Source organism: Gossypium raimondii, chromosome 4, assembly GCF_025698545.1.
Source record: "Gossypium raimondii isolate GPD5lz chromosome 4, ASM2569854v1, whole genome shotgun sequence".
Taxonomy (NCBI): domain Eukaryota; kingdom Viridiplantae; phylum Streptophyta; class Magnoliopsida; order Malvales; family Malvaceae; genus Gossypium; species Gossypium raimondii.
In genome coordinates this window covers 49890296-49912491 of record NC_068568.1, presented here as the reverse complement: position 1 = coordinate 49912491, position 22196 = coordinate 49890296, and the positions used below count along the sequence as shown (strand labels likewise).

General features: G+C 31.3%; 2 protein-coding genes and 2 non-coding genes across 4 annotated transcripts; 2 read left to right on the top strand and 2 right to left on the bottom strand.

Annotated features, from left to right (window-relative positions):
• The first annotated feature begins 5118 nt into the window (after positions 1-5118).
• Positions 5119-5209, top strand: TRNAY-GUA (transfer RNA tyrosine (anticodon GUA)). Its single transcript is given in 2 exon segments — positions 5119-5155; positions 5174-5209. It is a non-coding gene; the product is annotated as a tRNA-Tyr (tRNA).
• Positions 5210-9250: 4041 nt separating this feature from the next.
• LOC105780020 (stemmadenine O-acetyltransferase) lies at positions 9251-10883 on the bottom strand. Its single transcript, XM_012604082.2, has one exon. It carries the CDS (start codon positions 10842-10844, stop codon positions 9513-9515), a length of 1332 nt encoding a protein of 443 aa, XP_012459536.1. The 5' UTR covers positions 10845-10883; the 3' UTR covers positions 9251-9512.
• A 3210-nt stretch (positions 10884-14093) lies between these two features.
• Positions 14094-14184, top strand: TRNAY-GUA (transfer RNA tyrosine (anticodon GUA)). The gene is given in 2 exon segments: positions 14094-14130; positions 14149-14184. It is a non-coding gene; the product is annotated as a tRNA-Tyr (tRNA).
• Positions 14185-18860: 4676 nt separating this feature from the next.
• On the bottom strand, positions 18861-20556 carry LOC105780019 (stemmadenine O-acetyltransferase). The gene has a single exon (XM_012604081.2). It carries the CDS (start codon positions 20477-20479, stop codon positions 19145-19147), a length of 1335 nt encoding a protein of 444 aa, XP_012459535.1. The 5' UTR covers positions 20480-20556; the 3' UTR covers positions 18861-19144.
• Between the last annotated feature and the right edge of the window lie 1640 nt (positions 20557-22196).

Genomic DNA, 22196 nt, shown 5'->3' with positions numbered 1-22196 from the left:
GTTTTTATTAGTTTTATGCTTTTTTTGAGAACCAAATTGGTCAAATGGTGCTATGAGGTACTTAACGATATGATATAGTTGATGAAGGAAGTTGATAATGGGTCGAACTCAAAGAAATCATCATTCAGAGGGGGTATCACGACACTGAGGCCATGGAAGTCGTGATATCTCTGACAGTGCTAAAGTGAAGAAAATTGAGATAAACTCTAGTGATATCGTGATACCAAATATGGGTATTGCGACACCGAGTCCCCCAAGACTCCCAATTTTAATTTTTTTTGGGTATCGTGACACCAAAACTTGAGCATTGCTATACTGTTGTTTGACAAGAAGACAATTGACTGTAGGGGTAGTTTTTTTCCAACAACAATTAAAATACAACATCTAATGGCATTTTGGTTAAAAATTTTGGATTGTAATTAGATGTTAAAAGTCACTTTTAACTGAGAACTAAAGAGGTTGTTCACTTTTTACTTTCTTGTCATCTTCATTTTTCTAGGGTTTAGTTTGTAACACCCCCTACCCGTATCCGTCGCCAGAATAGGATACGAGGTATTACCAGATTTTACTGAATAAATTTTTTTTTCTCAATATAACCCGTTTATAAATATCTAATCCTCCCTGCAAATTTTAAACCGAGACCAAGCCAACACAACCAATCCATTTCAACATATTTTCAAGATAGATTTATTGTATTCATAAGATAATCTCATCACATGCCAAAACCAAAATTTGTCAGCCATACCAATGGCTAACCATACATTTATTCCACATTAACATCTACTTTACTAGCTTATACATGCCATTGATTTCCAAAATAAAGTTTCTTTATATACCGAGAATTTGAGGTTGATAGTGTGATGCGTCTCCGACCAAATCCGACCTCCGAGCCCTTAACACTACAAAACAGGGGAAAAAGAAATAGGATAAGCACTTTGTGCTTAGTAAGCTCTTGTAACAAGAATTATACTTACCTAATATTTTCCATACAATGTAATAAACATTCATACACCCATTCCATACATTATTCCCCTATCATGCACAAACTCAACATTCAAATTAGTCCAATAATTTCCATGTATCAATAATTTATACCATGATTGATGAGCTCATCAATTCCATGATTTCCATTTCCTTGTTATTTTTCCATATTTATCCCATTGAACTACTTGGAAGTTCGATGGATTTTCAGAGGTACACTTTAGTGTACAAATCCGGGTCCGTCAATTCATATTCATGTGCGCACATTTCCATTTCAGAGAGCACACTCCCGCGAACCTCATCCTTACAGCGGGATTACCAGTCCAGGCTAAATCCCCTTTAATATAAACTCATAGAGTATTGTCGGGATTACCGGTCGAGGCTAAATCCACAACGACAATTACTCTAATGAGCTTGGATCCAATTACAGTCGAAGCTAAATTGCACCTAATTGATTACCGTCCGGGCTAAATCCATTTTCCACATATTCTTCGGGAGGGCTATATCAGAATAGGATCACCAGTCCGGGCTAGATCCTTTTTACCGTCAATTCCTTTTCAAAGATCCATCGAATTTTCCTTTCATTCAACCAGGATTTATTTCCTCTTTTCATCCAGAATATCAATACTTCATTAGTTATCATACAATAAACATCCAAATCATATTCACATCAATAACAAACATTTCAAGCATTTATGAATATAATTCAAGTTACACGAACTTACTTCGACACTTGTTCGTAACCAAAAATCTACTAATCACGAACTTTTTCTTTTCCTCGATCTTGCTTAGTATTTGAATTTTCCGGATCTAAATAAATAAATTTAATCATTAATCTAATACTTTTCATGTTCATATGTAACATTCTCTATAATTCCATTATTATTTGTAGTGCATTCAAAGCTGTCTCACTGAGTCACAATCACTAAATTATTTATATCTTGAGCTACGGAACTCCAAATCAAGATCCGTTAATTTTCCCTGAAACTAGACTCACATATCTTCTTATCATAAAATTTTCAGAATTTTTGGTTTATCCAATAAGTACAGCTTATTCTTTAAAGTTTCCCCTATTTCACTGTTCGACAGTTCCGACCTCTCTTCACAAAAAAATTGTTATCTCATAGTACAGAATTAGGATGATGTTTCCATTTGTTTCTTCTGAAAATAGACTCATTAAGGATTCTAGCCATATAAATTATAACTCAATCATTTTTGTACAATTTTTAATGATTTTCCAAAGTCAGAACAGGGGAACCCGAATTCATTCTGACCTTATCTCACAAAATCTATTATATCTCATGATTTACAATTCCATTGATTAAACCATTTCTTCTATGAGAAACTAGACTCAACAAGCTTTAATTTCATATTTTATTCATCCTCAAATTCGATCTCTACAATTTTTGGTGAATTTTCAAAGTTAGAGTACTGCTGCTGTCCAAAACTGTTTTAGTGTATGATGTTAATTACCATTTCCCCCTAAACTTTCAATAAATGATAATTTCATCCCTTCTCAATTAACCTCTCAATTGAGCTGATTTTTCTAAATTAACACTTTATCCCATCACTTTAAACCACTTTATAAGCTTTGGAAATCAGAATTTTAGTACTAGACTTTAATTCCAAACTTTTTCACAATTAGGTCCTACAAAACAATTTCTATTGAAATTACCTAATAAAATCATCTCATAAACAAATTAAAGCTTCACTTTCATGCTATTTCATCATGAACTTACAGCACTCAACCATAGTAACTTTCAATTTCATCCATGAAATTAAGAACTAATGAATTTAGTAATAGGACCTAGTTGAAAAGTCTTAGAAACACAAAAATTACAAGAAAAAGGAAAGGATTAACTCACGTGGTGCAAAAATTATGAAAAAACAGCTTGAAGAAACCCTTAGGACGTTTTGGCTGCTGAGAATGCAGAAAAATAAAGAGGAATCTAGATAATTCCACTTTAGTCCTAACTTTTAAAGCAATTTTTGCAATATTCCAATTTTACCCTTAATTCTTCAATTCTCCTGATTTTTCTCAGCGTATGCCGCCCAAAATATCTCCTTTTGGGGTTATTTTCAATTTATGTCCCTCTTCATTTAACAATTGAGCTATTTAATCCTTCTAGTAACTTTTACACCTTTTTCAATTTAGTCCTTTTCACTTAATTGACTACCCAAACATTAAAATTTTCTAACGAAATTTTAATACCATATTACTAACACTTCATAAATATTTATAAAAATATTTTTGACTCGGTTTCTGAGATCAAGTCTCGATACCTTGTTTTACCCAATTTCTTCAATAATTTCTTTTCTAACTAACCACTAAATCGGTAAAATTTTTCTATCAATATTTTCATACGATTTTCCTATCATACCAATATTCATGCAAAAATATTAAAATAAATTTCTCTTTAAATCAGATTTGTGGTTACGAAACCACTATTCCGATAGCCTTGAATTTGGGCCATTACATAGTTTCAAACTTTTCTAGTTTTAAGTTGTGTTAGTTGGTAATCAATGAGTTTTTACTGTAACTTTGCCTTAATTGCTATTTAGCACTCTAAACTTTCTTTGTATTTTCATTTTAATCCATAGCATTTAATATAGTTAAGCTTTATTTCCTTTTTCTTAGTTAAAAATATGAACTTTCATGATATTTTGCACCTCCATTGTTGCCATATTCATTCTCCTCAAGCAATCATTAAGAAAACACTAAGCTTTCTTTAACCCTATCTTTGTGCTTATGTTAATGTATGACTTGGATGTATTTTGGATTGTCGCTTGTATTGGAATGATGATGAGTAGCCAAATCTATGGTGGTTGGCTGATGGAAATGTTGTTTGGTTAGTTTTTGGTATAGGGACTAAATTGTAAAAACTAGACTAAATTGAATAAACTTCAAAACTTAGAATTGACGCCTCTAAGGGAACATATAGATAGGGGAGACCAATAGGAGATCCTGTTGAGTATCAATTTATTTAGCCCGAGTTAGTTTGGTGAGGTTTAGAGATAGACTAGACTAAAACGTCTAATTTGATGAAATGGTGATCAAGAGATAACATTGAGCCAATTAGAAGTTTAAACCTTCTAAGCAATTTCATTTAAACTTCTAATCGAGCCCTCACTGACCTTAAAAAAACCAATTTGCTCATTTTGCTAACAAAATCGTCAGTTGATTAATTGGACCATTAATATTGCTGACATGATTGACGAAAGCCACCAAAAATTGCCATGTGACAGTATGCTGAAATAAGCATGCTGACGTGGCAAATATAAACAAAATTTAAAATTTTTTAAATAAAAAATAAAATAAAATGTGCATATATAATAAATCTAAACATCTTGATAGCCTTTTCATTACATAAATTAAAATTTTATTACATGCTTCAGTTTTATCTTGTTGATTTGGAACTATGTAGCGACATCTCCCACATCCTACAAGTCTCCATATTAAAATATTTGTTGATTTAAAAATAAAATATTTTAGATTTTGTTTTTGAGTTTTGAACATTCAAAATTTATATATATATATATATATATATATATATATATATATATATTAGATTTTTAAAAAAATTTTGAAGTTTTTTTGGTTTTGTACTCATCCAAAATGAATCTATACAACCATGTGTACAAATTCATTTGAATCTGGACAACCTTTGTCCAGATTCATTCTATATGCACATTTTAAATTTTTTAAAAAGATTTTATATTTTCAAAAATAATTATTTAAAATTTAAAAACTAATTTTTTTATTTTTTTGACATGGCATGCTAGGTTGCATACTACCACGTGACATTTTTTTATGGTTTTTGTCAATCATGTTAACGATGTTAATGGTTAAACCGATTAACTAATAGTTCTCGTTAATGGAAGGAACTAATTAATTTTTTTAATTTTTTTGACTAGGAGTAATATGATAAAAAAAAAAGGAGTTAAAAACCGATGCTAAAAAATTTATCAAATTAAAGGAGAGCTTTGCTTTGATTCACCCTTAAAAGTTACGTCATGTAAGTATTTATTATCCACCAAAACATGTACAATTCTTTCTCAACAATTAAATCTTTTCTTTCAAATAATTTCCATATCATTTTATTAATTATAATAATTTATAATATCATTGTCAGTTAGCCGACCTTAGCTCAGTTGGTAGAGCGGAGGACTGTAGTTGGACAGCTTAATAGCTATCCTTAGGTCGCTGGTTCGAATCCGGCAGGTCGGATCTACTGTCTTTTACACTTCTCTAACAGAATAGGTTAAATTCTGCTATTAGTCCCTGTTTTATGCCATAAGTTGTGAGTTTAATCCCTATGCTTTCTTTAGTATTTTCAAATTTTAAAATTGCTTTGCATCACCTTTTCACCTTATTAAAACGATAGTAGGTTTAATTCAATTGAATTTTTGATTATTTATAAAAGATGTATGCAATAAATGAATACTTATGTATAAATTCTTATCAATTTCAGTTTCAATCTTTAGATCTTTATTTTTTAAATTAGTGATTTGTAATTGTTTTATTTGCTTATTTTCAGTACAGTAATTATAAAATTCATTAAGTTCTGTGATTTTCAAAATTTGAGGTGTCAAACATATTATCGCATGTGTAATGTTACTTGACTTGTTATTTTCATATATTACTCACACAAAAAAATCAAGTAAATGGATTTTAATGACTGTCGTTTATATTAAGACTAAAATTTCAAAATTCAAAAAAAAAATATAACGACTGAAAATGATCCAATTGGAGAATACTGACTAACTCTATAACTTTACAATAAATACAAGACTAATAGCATACTTTAACCAAACAAATTTTAACTGCTAGCATTTGATCAGACTAAAATTAATCAAATTAAAGTACAAATACTAAATTTATAACATATATAAATTACATGGACTGATAACTAAATTTAATGCTCATAACCTACACGCTCCTTTTTCTTTGAATTATTATTAGGAGTTATTTAATTTAATAATTTTCCTTAGCTTAATTGTAATTAGTGATGTTCATAAATTGGGTGGGTCGGATTTAGGTTGAATTCATGTAACGTATTTAGATCAGTTTTTTAAGTTCTGGGCTGGCTCAGTCCGAAAAATGGGCTTATTTTTTTTAAATTCGACTCAATTTAAGAAAAGTAAACTTGGGCCTGACTCACCCATTTTTAGATTACTTTTTATGTAAAAATATTTTTTAAAGATATACTAAAATAAAATTTTCTAACACATTAAAAATATATTAAAAAGTATTTATATTAGAAAGCACTACCATAAATATAATAAATGTTTTATTATATTAAATAACAGAAATAAATATAATAAATATTTTATTGTATTAAATATAATTTTAAAATTTTATATTTTAGGTTGAGTTATTTAGTTGGGTAAGTATCTTCTTCTTTTTAAGTTTTGAGAAATGAATTTAATTATTATTGATTTAATATAAATATAAATAATTATTATTTAACATATATAATTAATATTTATATTAATATTTTAACTTCATAGTTGGTGTTGGATATGAATATTGATACTAATATTTAAAAAAAAAATTAACATGATGTGTGACAATATTCATGTAATAATGTCCGGTCAATGTCTTATGAATAGATATTTTTTTCTCAAATTATTGTATCTTTTTCATACAATGCCCAGAACCATCCATAACACATCCCTAACTCTTAAATAGGAGGATAATGCGCTTCAACGCACTCAAAACCATAATCTATTGCACTGATAATAATGTCGATATTAATCGAGCTAAGACTCAATCGACAATATAAACAATAATAATTAAATTTTTTTTTTTGTTATAGTTGTTTTTTGAAGAGATAAATATGTTACGTAGTGAACCACATAAATAAGGTTAATAAGTTAAAAGAAGAACCATAGCTAATTGTTTGAGAGTGTGTTGTCCAGGAGATCCATAAGAACCTAAGTATGGTAAACATGAGTGGCCCCAATCCCTGTTTTCCCTACATCCTTGTCTCGTTGAAGCAGTCCCCTAATACCGGGGTTGCTCCGAAAGGCCCATCACCCAACCTTTTGTTCTTCCAATATTACGTGAGAGGGGATGAAGTGTAATTATTTCACATAATTGTTTTCCTTTAAAACATTAACAATCTGACACAAATAAAGAGAGATCTGTTTTACATGGTACCATTTTTAAAATCTAGTTGGATTTTAATATAAGTGTTGATAAATATTATACTATGTATAGATTAGATTGATAGTTATTTGATGTTTTGGTATTTTGGATTAAATCGTAATGATAGTTAAATTGAATGTTATAATTGAAAAATGTACATTTCATGTAAGTACGTTTGAATTGGTATAGTGCAATGAAATTAAAGGATTTGAATATGTACATTGGTCCCGTTTGAACCTTGTGAATACTTAGGATACAAATGACATCTCATTAAGGATTAAATGGTTTCGGGTGCTGGTCTTGGATGTCCTACCAATGACCGAGTTCCTGCATTTGTTGTGGATTCTCCACAGTTCATGTGAGCAGATTCGTTTCACAGCTCAAGTGAGATTATAGATACGGTTACAGTTACATGTAAGGCAAACTTTGTGTGAGCATTTCCCGAGTATCCGATGTTATTCAATTTGGTTCTACGTGTAATTTAGCTTTGAAACGAAAATGTACGTATATGAAATGAGCTATGTTAATGAGAATATGGAATGAAAAATGTAACATGTGTAATTGGATTGAAAAGGTAACAAATGGAATATGTGATGGGTGGTTTATATATTGGAATCCTTTTCATGATATGTGCTATGTTTCATAGGTTGATATATTTTTAAATATATCTGCTAGCTATGTGATGTGTTGTGGATAGGAAAGAAAAATATCCATATGATCTAATGAGCAATGTTTGAATGGTTTAATCGTTTTATGTTTGGTAAGTTTAAGTTTCCTTTATATGAGTTTACTAAGCATTAGTTGCTTACGTAATTGTTTTTCTTTGTCTTGTAGATCATCAGAAAGCTTGATTGGTTGGAATCAGATCGAAGCATGATCACACTATCCAATTATCATTTTTGTAGTTTTTGGTTACTTTAATTTAGGGTTAAAAATGACATGTAATAGGGCTTGAATGTTAACTTGACAATTTGGTATGTTTGAGTAGTGCCAAACTTATGTATGCCTTAACGTTTTTGATTGATGAATTGTAAATAATGGTGCAAATAGGTGTGTTGTTAAACACTTATGCATGCCCATGTGATGATGGGTAAATCATGGCTAAATGATATGTATGTGTGAAATGGTTTTGGTCTGGTTACTTGTGCTTAATGAATGAACTTGAGATGTTGGTTGGATTCATTTTGATGTATTAATTGTGGTGCCTTGTGATGACATATTGGTTAGATTTATGGGATGGTTGATTTGGTATGTTTTGAAGTGTGTTTGAATGTGTTTTGGTCATATGAATGCATGTGGAAATAGTGTATTTTAGTGTGCAAGAATTGGTGCTTGATTTGACTTATTTAAGGGGCAACTTATAAAGCACATGACCTGAGAAACGGGCTACCATACGGCTGTGTGCCACACATGGTCACCCCACAAGGCCGTGTGTAAATATTATTTTAGTTGCAGATTTTATAGGGCCTATGACGCGACTGTGTAACCATATTTCAAATATACACACAGTTTGGCACACGGCCTGCAACACGACCATGCAACCCTATTTCGAATACCACATAGGCAGACACATGGGTTGAAACACGACTGTGTGTCCCATACTTTGAATACTCGCACGGTTTGGGTTATGTCACACGGCCTGGCCACACGATCGTGTGACCCCTGTTTCTAAAATTTTTCAAAATTTAAAAACTTTTCTATTTTGTTTCAAAATGATCTTTGAATGTTTTTAAATTATTTTTAGGGCCCCGTAGGCTCGGTTTAAGGCCTGGAAGTGCATTTTTACTTTAATTAAAATAAAGTACTATTGATTGATATCAATTAAATTTCTTAATTGTTTATGTTTAAAACTAAATGTTCTGATTTATATCGTAATGCTCTGTAACCCTAATCCAATGACGGAGATGGGTTAGCGGTGTTACAAATAATATATGAAAACCTTGAACCTTAAACCTCAAATCCCAAACCTAAATTCGAACCCCAACCCTGAACCCTAAATTTGACTTTTTGGTTTAAAGTTTAGAGTTCCAGATTCAAGGTTTAAAATTTGAGTTCGAGGTTTATGTTCAGGGTTCAAGTTAAAAGATTACTAAAATTATGTATTAATAAGATGCGGGAAGCGAATGAAAAATGATTTCCAATAAATAATATATTAAACACTAACTGATAAAATAATTTCAAAGACTTTCACACCCACTCAGCCACTCTCATATATATATATTTTGAAAAGAAAAAAGAAACTAATAATCCGGTCAACATAGCAGTTCAACAGCAATGCTTAAAAAATACCTGAAAGACAAAATATTAAAGTAGAAACCATATACTACTGAAAAATACCTTACTCATAGTAGAGGAGATTTTATTGATCATCCAAAGACACTCACAAGCTTGAAATCTGGAGATTTGGAGAAGCAAAGTTTAGGAATTCATGATCTTTTTGTAGTGCAGACATTCTGGTTTCATCTAAGGTTATCCAAGCTTCTATTCCTTTCCCACATTTGGTTTCAAGGAGAATAGTTAAGTTTCCAAATTGCCCTATTTTTCCCAGTATTGCCCATGAACAAGGTTGCCCCCGTCCGAAATCTAGTTTGTGAAACTCAGTATTGATCCAGCTGGTGAAGGCGAAAATGTCAGGTTTTTCAAAGGAAAACAACAGCTCCAGCTGGTTCAAGTGCTCAGCGATGGCTTCAAACCCTTGTTCACCTTGGATGGATCTCACGTATTCGCCGTCGATAACAGCAATGGATTGACTCATCAACTCGACCAATGTGGATAACTCGGTGCCTGTCTCGGCTGGATTCGAGAGTGCACTCGCCAGCCAAAACACATTCCCAATCGAACCATCTAATGTGGTAAGCTTCCCTTTTGACCTCATGTTCACCGCTTGGACTACAATGGATGGTTTCAGGGTTCCTTGTATCGCCCTGGATGCCGCCATTGAACATTTCCAGATGAAACTCGAGATAGCTACGGTTCGTGTCGGTGTAGTCACGACTTCCCCTTTTGCCATGTCCTTTAGGATGGCTACTGCTTCCTCATTAAACACAAATTTCCTTGTAATAAAATTACCTTTGGTGAACCATAAGTTTTCCATCATGGATACGTAATTCTTGGGCATTGGATTTTTAGGTGGAAAGATCAAGGATGCCTTAGATAAGGCAGGAAATCTAATTTCAGGGTGGTATCCTTGGCAGATTGTGCTCCAAACAAAGCCTAAAATGACTGCTGTTTCGGAGTCAGTGATTTTATGTGAGGCGCAGATGCCTAAAGCTATTCCCCCACATGCAAACATGGTGACTTGACAAACCAAGAGAGGACCCTGATGATTTGATTCCTTGGATAAAGGAGTGCAAGGGAGCAAGTTGTTCAAGGTCTCAATTTGATGATGCCTAAGAAACTCGGATAATCGACAACCGATTCGAGCCGATAAAAACGGAACACCAGCGTCGAAATCATGGATGAACATGTTACTAAAGATTCTCCCAGAAAAGGGATATAAGATGTTTAGGGTTTCTGAAAGAGATTTCTTCAGCTGAGTCAAAATATTGGAGGTGTTGGTATCACTCGGGGCATAAAATAATATGATTGGAACATAAGTGGTGGGAGTTAGCTGATCAAATACACAGAGTTTGAAGGGTTCTTTTAGATGAATTTCTGGGGAAGATGGTTTGATGATTTCTTTTGAAAGAATCTGAGCCTCAAACTTCATCATTTCTTTGTTTTTTTTTCCCTCACCAATATGTTTACACAAGCTCCATAGGAAGGAGAAAAATATATAAACTATTGGAGATCAAAGCCTCCACTATAAGATCTTCTAGTTTTGGCTAAACTACTATAAAAGCCCTTTACTTAGTTTACCTTTGTTGAAGCCCTTCACTATAAGATCTCCAATAAATCTGCCAAAAATATTGTTAATAATAGTAAACAATTGTATTAAACATGGATAATAAGTGTAGATAGTAACATATTTTGGTGAATTACCCAAAAATGCTATTTTTTTCGAAAAAATATATCGGATTAGACCGGTTTTTTTTTTAAATTTATCGGATTAAGCTGATTTTGGAGAGAGAGTGGATTTGGCAGGAAAGTGCTTCTAGCTAGATGTGCTTTCCTGCTCAGTCAACAAAGCACATCTAGCTAGACGCGTTTTCCCTAATGGCTACCCACTCAGCGGTCGAATTCTAATGGCTCCCCCCTAACGGTAACTCTTTTCCCCTATTTAAACCCCAAATTTCCCACTTTTTCAATTCACTCTCTACTCTCTCAATTCATTCTCAATCCTCTCTTAATTCTCACTCAATTCTCTCAGTTCACTCTCAATTTTTATTAAAATTGTATTAAGGTTTTTTAATTATTTTGTATTACAATTTTTATTCGTATTTATTGAAATTATTAATGACAAATTTTCTTATTCGTTTAGATGACAAGCACATTTCGACCGTTCAATTGCAAATGGTAAGAATTTTTTATTACTTTTAATCTAATTTAATTTAATTATTTTGTTGTTATATTGAAATTTAAGATTTTGTATTTTTTTTATAATTAGCTAGAAGATCGGATTTTGGAGACGTACATTCGCAATCTGTCTACTCCTTTATCGTTTTTAATCGAACCATACTTGTGAGATGCGAGATTTTTGCACATCGCCCGTATGGGTAAGGGGTGCAAATTGGAACTCGCACTTGTAAGCGTGTTGGTGGAAAGATGGTTAAAGTCTTATTGGTTTGAGATGTGAAATTGGACCTATATATTGTGATGTTTTCACTTAGGTCTTAAGATCAACTGTACTTTGTTAAATGACAAGATGAAACTAAAAAGGTATGAGCTTGTAGGATTCTGCCTACAAGGTCGCGACACTAGCTTTCAACATTACTACGTCCTTTGTTTGAGGTCGCAACGTTAACTCATTGTTTTCAAAGTCGTGACATTGCACCATCAAAGTCATGACACCATGTTTCTGCCATTGATGACGTGACGTGAAACCTTCATGGTGGCGAAGCCAACTCGATAAAACTTGATAACTTTGCATTTTGGTCCTCATATGGTCTCGGGTTATCATAGGAGCTTTCATAAGCTTGCATAAACCCAAATATGAGTTGGAAGAATGTTTTATTGATGTTTTATCTGAAATAACTTATATAACAAATGTCCTTTTTTGAAAGAACAATTTTGTATGTTGATATGGGAGGGTGAGTTACAATATAAATGCAAGAGGTAGAAAAGAAAAATGAATGCTCTTATTATAGCTCCTAGTTGTTTACATTGAATTCACTCTTTAGTAATTGTGCTTACTTCAAGAAGGAAAAAATTAATGCTCATAGCCTACACTTTGCACCCTTTTCTTTGAATTATTATTAGCTTAAATTGTCTAGTCACCTATTTTAAGAAGTTATTTAATTTAATAATTTTCGATAGCTTAATTGCAATTAGTGATGTTTATGAATTGGGCTGGGTCGGATTTGGGTCGAACTCATGCAACGTATTTAAATCAATTCTCTAAGTTCAGGACCGACTCAGTCCAGAAAATGGACTTACTTTTTTGTTCAAACTCGATCCGATTTAAGAAAAGTAAACCTGTGCCTGACCCACCCATATTTAAAATCTAGTTGGATTTTAATATAAGTGTTGAATGCATGTGTTTGATTTATATAACTATATATTTTTCCATATTCATATTAAAATTTTTAGTAGATGAGCAGGGGCGTCACCTCATCCTGTATTTCTTTCCAATTATTTAATGACACTTCAACAATTCTTTTCACGTCATTGATCCATAATTTTGGTAATTTTTTAAACCTAAACCTTGAATTTTGAACCCAAAACCCCAAACCCCAACTCGAACCCCAACCCTAAATCTTAAACACTGACCTCTAAACTTGACCAATTAATTAAAAGTTGTAATTTCCCATTGATAAGGGTTATAAGTTGAATTAATTATTCTAAGTTATTTGAATGGTTTAATTGAATGAAAATTATTATTTAGATCAATAAACAAACCAAACGAATCTAAACTGAGAAAAAGCTAAAGTGTCGGATTAGTCGTCGACTTCATTTTTATAACTGTTTTTGTCGAGGTAAGTTCATATAAAGATTTAAATTCATTAATTGATGTTCTGAATGTAGTTTTGATAAATATTATACTATGTATAGATTAGATTGATAGTTATTTGATGTTTTGGTATTTGAGATATAATCATAATGATAGCTAAATTGAATGTTATAATTGAAAATGTACATTTCATGCTCACGTGGCAAATATAAAAAATCCATATTTTTAAATTTAAAAGAAATAAAATGTGCATTTTAATTACATTAATTAAAATTAAAATTTTATGTTGTTGATTTGGAACTACGTAGCAAATTGTTAAAATCTTTATTGATTTAAAAGAATTAAAAAATTATAGATTTTTAAAGTTTTTAACACTTGATAATTTTATTTATTTTAGATTTTTTAATTTTTGAAGTTTTTTTAATTTTGTACTCTTCTAAAATGAATTTGTACAACCGTTTGTACAAATTTATTTGAATATGAAGAACTTATTGTTTAGATTCATTCTATATGTACATTTTATTTTTTTAAAAAGATTTTATATTTTCAAAAATAATTATTCAAAATTTAAAAAAAAATATATTTTTTTGCTCACTAGGCAGCATACTACCGATGGCAAATTTTAGTGGTTTTTGTCAACCATGTCAACCATGCTAATGGTCAAATCAGTCAAGTGACAGTTTCGGTTAATGGAAGGAACCAATAAATTTTTTTATTTTTTATTGAGATTTTTTTTTGACCCTTAAGGCAAAAGAAAATTACTTGTGCTAATTGTAAGAATTGACATAAGTAACTTTAAGGACTAATATGATAATAAAAAAAAGTTAAATACGTCATGTAAGTATTTATTATCCAAATAAGTTCCATATCTGTTTATTAATTAAAATGTTCTATAACCCCATTACCAATTAACCGACCTTAGCTCAGTTGGTAGAGCGGAGGACTGTAGTAGAATATCCTAACAGCCATCCTTAGGTCGCTGGTTCGAATCCGGCAGGTCGGATATTGCCTTTTTTTTTACAATTTATTTAAAAGAATAGGTTAAATTTTGCTTTTAGTCCCTATACTTTACTTGGTACTTTTTCAAATTTTAAAGTTGCTTTGCATCACTTTTTCACCTTATTAAGAGAATAGGTTAAATTCTACTATTAGTCCTGATCAATTCGTAACTGTTAAATAAATTAGTTTTTTGTTATTTCTAAAATTTGAAACGATAAATACATTATCACATATGTGTAATGTCGCCTCAATCTATTATTTCCAAAGATGATATCAGTTTAATTCAATCAAACTTTTTAGAATTTTCGAACCATCCATCATACTTTAATTTAGTAAATGAATCATAATAAAATGATAAAAATAAATCATATTTATAATTAAATATTTATTAAGAAATGATAAAATTTATATAAATTTTTTTTGTAAAAGATGTATTCAATAAATGAATACTTATGTAAATTCTTATCAATTTCGGTTTCAATCTTTATTTAAAAATACTATTTTTGTAATTGTTTTATTTAAAATTTTGTATAAAAATAATAAAAGATAAAAGATACTATTTTTAAATTAAAATTTACAATATATCAAATTTTTATATATTTTTACAAATTCTTTAATAATGATTAGAATTTTTTATTATCACTATATTTCAAATATCAAAATAATTTATATCTATTTATTATTTAATTAATTATTATTTTAAATAATGTCACTTTACATTAATCACGTAAAGTAAAACAGTATTATACACTGAACATGATAAAATGCTTTAATTATGATTTGAATTTTTTATTATAATATTTGAATGATTAAATAAGTTAATGTATTTTAATTATATTCAACCATTCAAATAAAGCATATTATTGAACCTCATGTGATGGCTTGATAGTCAAATGTGTTCATTGTCCTAGGTGTGACTTGAGTTCAAGTCGCGCTGGTTGTTTAGGCTTTACCTTGCTATTGTAATTTACAAAAAAAAAAAAACATTATTTTAAACTCATTATGATAATTATAAAAAAATATTTAAAAAATTAATTAAAAATTAAACACATAAAATCACATTGTAATTATAAAAATTAATTTGCAAAAAAAAAAATCTGTTATTTTGCTGCCATTTCACTATTATGTTGTTATTGTTTGCATATTGTATAATTCTTGTTTTATTGTTAATTTATTACTATTTTAGAGGCATTTGCTTGTTAAGTTACACCTATCTTAGTGTTATTTAAGTATAAAAACATTTTTAAATTTATTTTCAATTTGTTGAGAAATATTTATTTTACTGTTTTTAGTATCTTTCATGTATTTTTTTAAAAAAAAAATTAACATAGACCGAATCAGATTCGGGTTTAACATCTATAAAACGAACCTAAAATTTTGTTAGGACCGACTTGAACCCGACCCGACGCAGGTATAGTTTAAACCCTTGAAACATCATTTTCTCCGATGTGGAGTCATAGTTTAAAATGTCCTCACACAGCTGCACCAAAATGGCATGGTGGAGTGGACACATGCCTTTCTTCTACAAGCCTTCGTGCCTCTGATGTTTTGGAAAGATGCGTTTTATTCTACAACCTTTATAATCAAAATACTTACTTCAAAGGCTATTCATCACAGGAACTCCTCATGAAATGGTCTTTGGAAGCAACCTTATACCTTTCAATAAAAATAAACTTGAATCTCATTCAATGCCTTGAACATGCCTTGGTTATTGTTCAAATCACAAAGGTGACAAGTGTCTTACAGATGATGGGAGGGCCGATATGGTATTAAGTGAATCAATAAACTCGATACGGGTATGAGTAATGGTATGAATTGAAAAGGAAATGAATATGTTCTTAGTAGTAGAAATTATGGTATTATTTGGTTATATTAAATTGTTGAATGCAATATTTGTATGAATTGATATACAAAGCTATTATGCATGTGTATTGGCTAATGGCTAAATTGGAATTGAGTGTGCATAATCTCGGTTTTGATATATGCATGTTAATAGTTTTGGTTGAAGTAGATGTTTCGTGGAATATGTTATACATGATATATATATATATATGATGATGATGATGAATTGACTTGAATCATAAAAATATTGTTGAGCTTTATCGCTTAGCGTATGGTTTGTTTATTCCATGTGCAGATATCCATAAATCTTGAAGCCTCGAGAGGTGAAACAATGTCCAAATTGTTGATTCTGGACTCAGAAATGTTTGCACAATTCTCACATTTCAATAGATGACATGTACCTAAGATTGAACCGATTTTTAGGTTATAAATGGTCAAATTAGTGTAATTGAATAATGTATGGAAATGAATAGTTCATGAAATTGGACCTATATAGTGTGATGTTTGTCATTTAGGTCTTAAGATCAGCTATACTTCGTTAAATGGCAAGTTGAAATTACAGAGTTATGAGCTTGTAGGATTCAGCCTACAAGGTCGTGACACCAGCTTTCAACGTCACGGCGTCTCCTGTTTAAGGTCACGATGTCAACTCCCTGTTTTCATTGCGACATTGCACCATCAGAGTCGCGACACCATGTTTTTGCCATTGATGTCGTGACGTGAAACCTTCATGGTGGCGGCGCCAACTCGATAAAATTTAAAAACTTTACATTTTGGTCATCATGTGATCTCAGATTATCATAGGAGCTTTCGTAAGCTCTTATAACCCCGGATATGAGTTGAAATAATGTTTTATTGATGTTTTATCTGAAATAACTTGTATAAATTATTGAATGGATCGATATTGTATTCCTAGTTGCTTTGACAATGAATGTGACATCCCGTAACTCGGACCCGACGATCAGGTCGGGTATAAGGTGTTACAGATTCTTTAAAAGAAATTAGTTTTAGATGTATTTGCTGATAAAATTAAATCAACTAGATTGATATGACAGTTTTATTATTTTAAAAATTATATTAAAAATGTATTTTTGATATTTAAATTAAAATGAAAATATTTTTATTAATAAATATTAATTGTATAGGTCAAATTTTGCTATTGACCTCATATTTTGCATAAGTTGTAAATTTAATATCTATAATTTAATTTTGTTATTTTCAGTCTCTATGCTTTTAGAATTTGAAAATTTCAGTCCGGTAATTATAAAATTCATTAAGTTCTTATTTTCAAAATCGATAAGTCAAATATATTATCGCATGTGTAATGTTATGTCACTTGTTAGTCTCATATATTACTCACAAAAATTCAGTTAATAGATTTAATAAGTGTTGTTTACATTAAGACTAAAATTTCAAATTAAAAGGAATATAATGACTAAAATTGATCCAATTGGAGAATATAAACTAAATCTACGACTTTACGATTCATACATGATTAACAGCATAATTTAACTAAACAAATTTCACTGTTACCATTTGATTAGGACTAAAATTAATCAAATTAAAGCTCAAATATTAATTTCATAACTTATATAAAAGTACATGGACTAATAACAAAATGTAACCAATTTTAATGTCCTTTTTTGAAAGAATAATTTTATATGTTGATATGTCAGGGTGAGTTACAATATAAATGCAAGAGGGGTGAACAAAATCCGATTCTATTCGATTCGAAAAACTCGATAAAAAATTAAAATTTTAAATTAAATAGTTCGAGTTATTCGGATCAACTCGAATAAAAAAATTAAAATTTTTGGTTTAACTCGAATATGAATTACACAATTCGAGTAAACTGAAAATCTGAATAAAAAAAGACAAAACCACGTCGTTTTAGTAAATGTCTATCTTTTCTAAAGTTAAAAATCAAAACCATTAAATTAAAAGGTAAAACTATTTTGTTTCGATAAATGTTTACCAATTAGTCTTACTTATATAGTTAAATAATCTTGTACTTCGTCTACTAGTTAAATAATCAATCCATATAAACGCAATATTGAGTATAAATAATGTGATTCGTTAACTCGACTCGAAATTTTTTTGATTCGAAAAATATTCAAATTGATTTAATTACTAAAATATGATTCGTCAACTCGATTAATTTAAAATTTTTTAGTCGATTTGACTCGACGTGACTCAACGCTGAACGGTCAGATTGTTTAAATTGAGTTCACTCAGTAGCAATTGTGCTTATCTACTTGCCACTTGGACGACAGACTTACGACCAACTTATTTATGTGTATTTAATTTTCTGCAGTTTGTGTTAATTAAAGCGTACTTCAAAAATGAAAAATTTAATGCTCATAGCCTTAGCTTTTTCTTTGAATTATTATTATTATACTTAATTAAATAACTCTTGGTGTTTTGCGGAATTACACAAGAGAGAAATTTTGTTAGGAGATTGAGTTTTAAGTCGGATCGTCTGTAAATCCTCTAATTTTTCATGGAAATTGAACCTAGTCTAGTTTTGTTGGTTTTCTTTTAGCTTATTTGCCGATCATATTTTCAACCAACTGCTTTTATTTTTTTTCGATTTTGATTCCTTTCGAAAAGAGTAATATTAATTGTGTTCCACATTCTTTATCTGGGTATATAGATATTGAAATACTGTGTTAACCTTGGGGTGACATCTACCATACGATTACACCGATCAGGACGAATTTACTTTTAAAACAGTGATTCTTCCACGGCACAATGATTGCTCTATTTATTTACAGCTTGATTTCCTATTAGCGCTAAACACTTTTATTTTACAGTAGTATATTTTTAACATTAATAACATGAAAACATTACTGAAATATCATTAAATAATTAAAAATAGTTACATGATGAGGTAATTATTTCTAATGAAAATGATTTCCAATAAATAATATATTAAACACTAACTGATAAAAAAAAATTGAAAAGAAAAGAAAAACTAATAATCCGGCCAACATAGCAATCCAACAGCAATGCTTAAAAATACCTGAAAGACAAAATATAAAAGTAGAAGCCATATACTACTGAAAATACCTTATTCATAGTAGAGGAGCTTTTATTGATCATCAAAGTGTTTCCAGAGACGCTTACAAGCTTGAAATCTGGGGACTTGGAGAAGCAAAGTTTAGGAATTCATGATCTTTTTGTAGTGCAGACATTTTGGTTTCATCTAAGGTTATCCAAGCTTCTATTCCTTTCCCATATTTGGTTTCAACGAGAACAGTGAAGTTTCTAAATTCAGGCCCTGCTTTTCCCAGTATTGCAAATGAACAAGGTTGCCCCCATCCGAAATCTAGTTTGTGAAAATCAGTATTGATCCAGCTGGTGAAGGCGAAAATATCAGGTTTTTCAAAGGAAAACAACAGCTCCAGCTGGTTCAAGTGCTCAGCGATGGCTTCAAACCCTTGTTCACCTTGGATTGATCTCATGTATTCGTCGTCGAAAACAGCAATGGATTGACTCATCAACTCGACCAATGTGGATAACTCGGTGCCTGTCTCGGCTGGATTCGAGAGTGCACTCGCCCACCAAAATACATTCCCAACCGAACCATCTAATGTCGTAAGCTTCCCTTTTGACCTCATGTTCACTGCTTGGACAACAATGGATGGTTTCAAGGTTCCTTGTATCGCCCTGGATGCCGCCATTGAACATTTCCAGATGAAACCAGAGACAGCTTCGGTTCGTGTCGGTGTAGTCTGGACTTCCCCTTTTGCCATGTCCTTTAGGATGGCTATTGCTTCCTCATTAAACACAAATTTCCGTGTAATAAAATTACCTTTGGTGAACCATAAGTTTTCCATCATGGATATGTAATTCTTGGGCATTGGATTTTTAGGTGGAAAGATCAAGGATGCCTTAGATAAGGCAGGAAATTTAATTTCAGGGTGGTATCCTTGGCAGATTGTTCTCCAAACAAAGGTTAAAATGAAGCCTGTTTTGGCGTCAGTGATTTTATGTGAGGCGCAGATGCCTAAAGCTACTCCCCCACATGCAAACATGGTGACTTGACAAACCAAGAGAGGACCCTGATGATTTGATTCCTTGTAGAAAGGAGGGCATGGGAGCAAGTTGTTCAAGGTCTCAATTTGATGATGCCTGAGAAACTCGGATAATCGACAACCGATTCGAGCCGATAAAAAGGGAACACCGGCGTCGAAATCATGGATGAACATGTTACTAAAGATTCTCCCAGAGAAGGGATATAAGATGTTTAGGGTTTCTGAAAGAGATTTCTTCAGCTGAGTCAAAATATTGGTGGTGTTGGTATCACTCGGGGCATAAAATACTATGATTGGAGCGTAAGTGGTGGGAGTTAGCTGATCAAATACACAGAGTTTGAAGGGTTCTTTTTTATGAATTTCTGGGGAAGATGGTTTGATGATTTCTTTTGAAAGAATCTGAGCTTCAAACTTCATCATTTTCTTTGTTTTCTTTCCCCTCACCAATATGTTTGGACAAACTCTATAGGAAGGAGAAAACTATATAAACTACTGGAGTTCAAAGCCTCCACTATAAGATCTTTTAGTTTTGGCTAAACTACTATAAAAGCCCTTCGGTTAGTTTACCTTTGTTAAAGAAGTCTCTATAACTTTATTGTACCAAATAGGCCCCTATCTTTTTTATTGTGCCATGTCAGCTGAAAAAGCCTTTAGCTAGGTGTCCTGTCAGTGCATTTTTCTGGCATGTCACTGAAAACACGCCTTGTAGGTAGCGTTTTCAATCTCCCAATTTCAACCTTTACAAAGTTGCCACTCACCCGTCAGGTATCTAGGGATTCTTAGGATAATATTTTCTTAACATTGTGGGTTGACCTCCACCTACAATAAATTACGGGTGACCAAAACTCGATTCGATTCGAAAAAACTGAAAAATATACGAACTTCAAGTTAATCGAATCGAGTAATTCGAATTTCGATTTTGAATCGAGTTAAATTTTACTATTCGAATAACAGGTTAGTGTAAATACCTTTTTGGTACTTGTCAATTTTGAAAATTACCAACTTAGTCTCAAAATAATGACAAAAAAATTCAGAATAATTTCAAAATTTTAAAAATAATAATATTTTTAAAACTCAAAATATTTATAACAATTCTAAAATTTATATTTTCCACTAAATGTAAATATTATAAAAAAAAATTCTAAAGAGTATATAAAAAAATGTTAAAAATTAAAAATTTCCTAAAATAATATTTATGGGGACCTAAACCCTATACCTTAAACTTCAAAAATCATGACAAACCTTAAACAAAATAACTTAAAGGAATCCTAAAACCTAACCCTAAAAACCCTAAAAAACCTAAATTGTGGAGAGAGAAGGAAAATTCATCCAACTGGACGCGCTTTACTAACTGAACAAGAAAGCACGTCCAGTTGGAAACTTTTTCTTGCCAAATCTGTTGAAAACACATCCATTTTCCTTCTCTCTCTCCTAAATCAGCTTAATCCGATAAATTTCGAAAAAACTGACCTAATCCAATAGTTTTTCTAAAAAATTAGCACTTTTGGGTAATTCACCCACATATTCTAGCTTCATTCTTAGTGTATTTTTGGGTGATTATGTGACATTAATGGTGAATTATATACTTCTAATCTTTTATATTCATGTTTTGATGCTTAATAGGGCACTTGGGAACAATAGGAGTGAAAAACAATGGAAATTCGAACATTAGAGCATTTCGAAAGTTGTACACATGTAACAGACTTTCACATGGGCAATCCACAGGGCCATGTGATCCACATGGTCGTGCGTCCAGGGCGTGTCGATTTCGGAACCATGTGTTGTAACACCCTTTACCCGGTTTGGTCGTCAGACTTGCGCTACAGGAGGTTACCATACGAACACAAAACATTTACATACTTTAAACATACATGATGGATCATGTTGCGAACTAATAGGTGGCGAATCGCTCCAACGAATTATTCAACTAAGTATAGAGATTCAAATGACGAAACTGCAGATACACAAAAATGGTAGACTATTCTGCGGACACCCCAATTTATGGTAGATTTCATGGAATTTAAGACACGGAATATAATAGAACTGAACTTCAATTTATTATCATGCATCTCAGAACTTAACGAGATCCCTTACAAGGTTTAACGAGATTATTTATAAATGACCTAACGTTCATATA

What these genes read in the sequence shown, in the direction of transcription:
- LOC105780020 (XM_012604082.2), bottom strand. Translation starts at nt 10,844, where the DNA reads ATGATGAAGTTTGAGGCTCAGATTCTTTCAAAAGAAATCATCAAACCA.
- LOC105780019 (XM_012604081.2), bottom strand. Translation starts at nt 20,479, where the DNA reads ATGATGAAGTTTGAAGCTCAGATTCTTTCAAAAGAAATCATCAAACCA.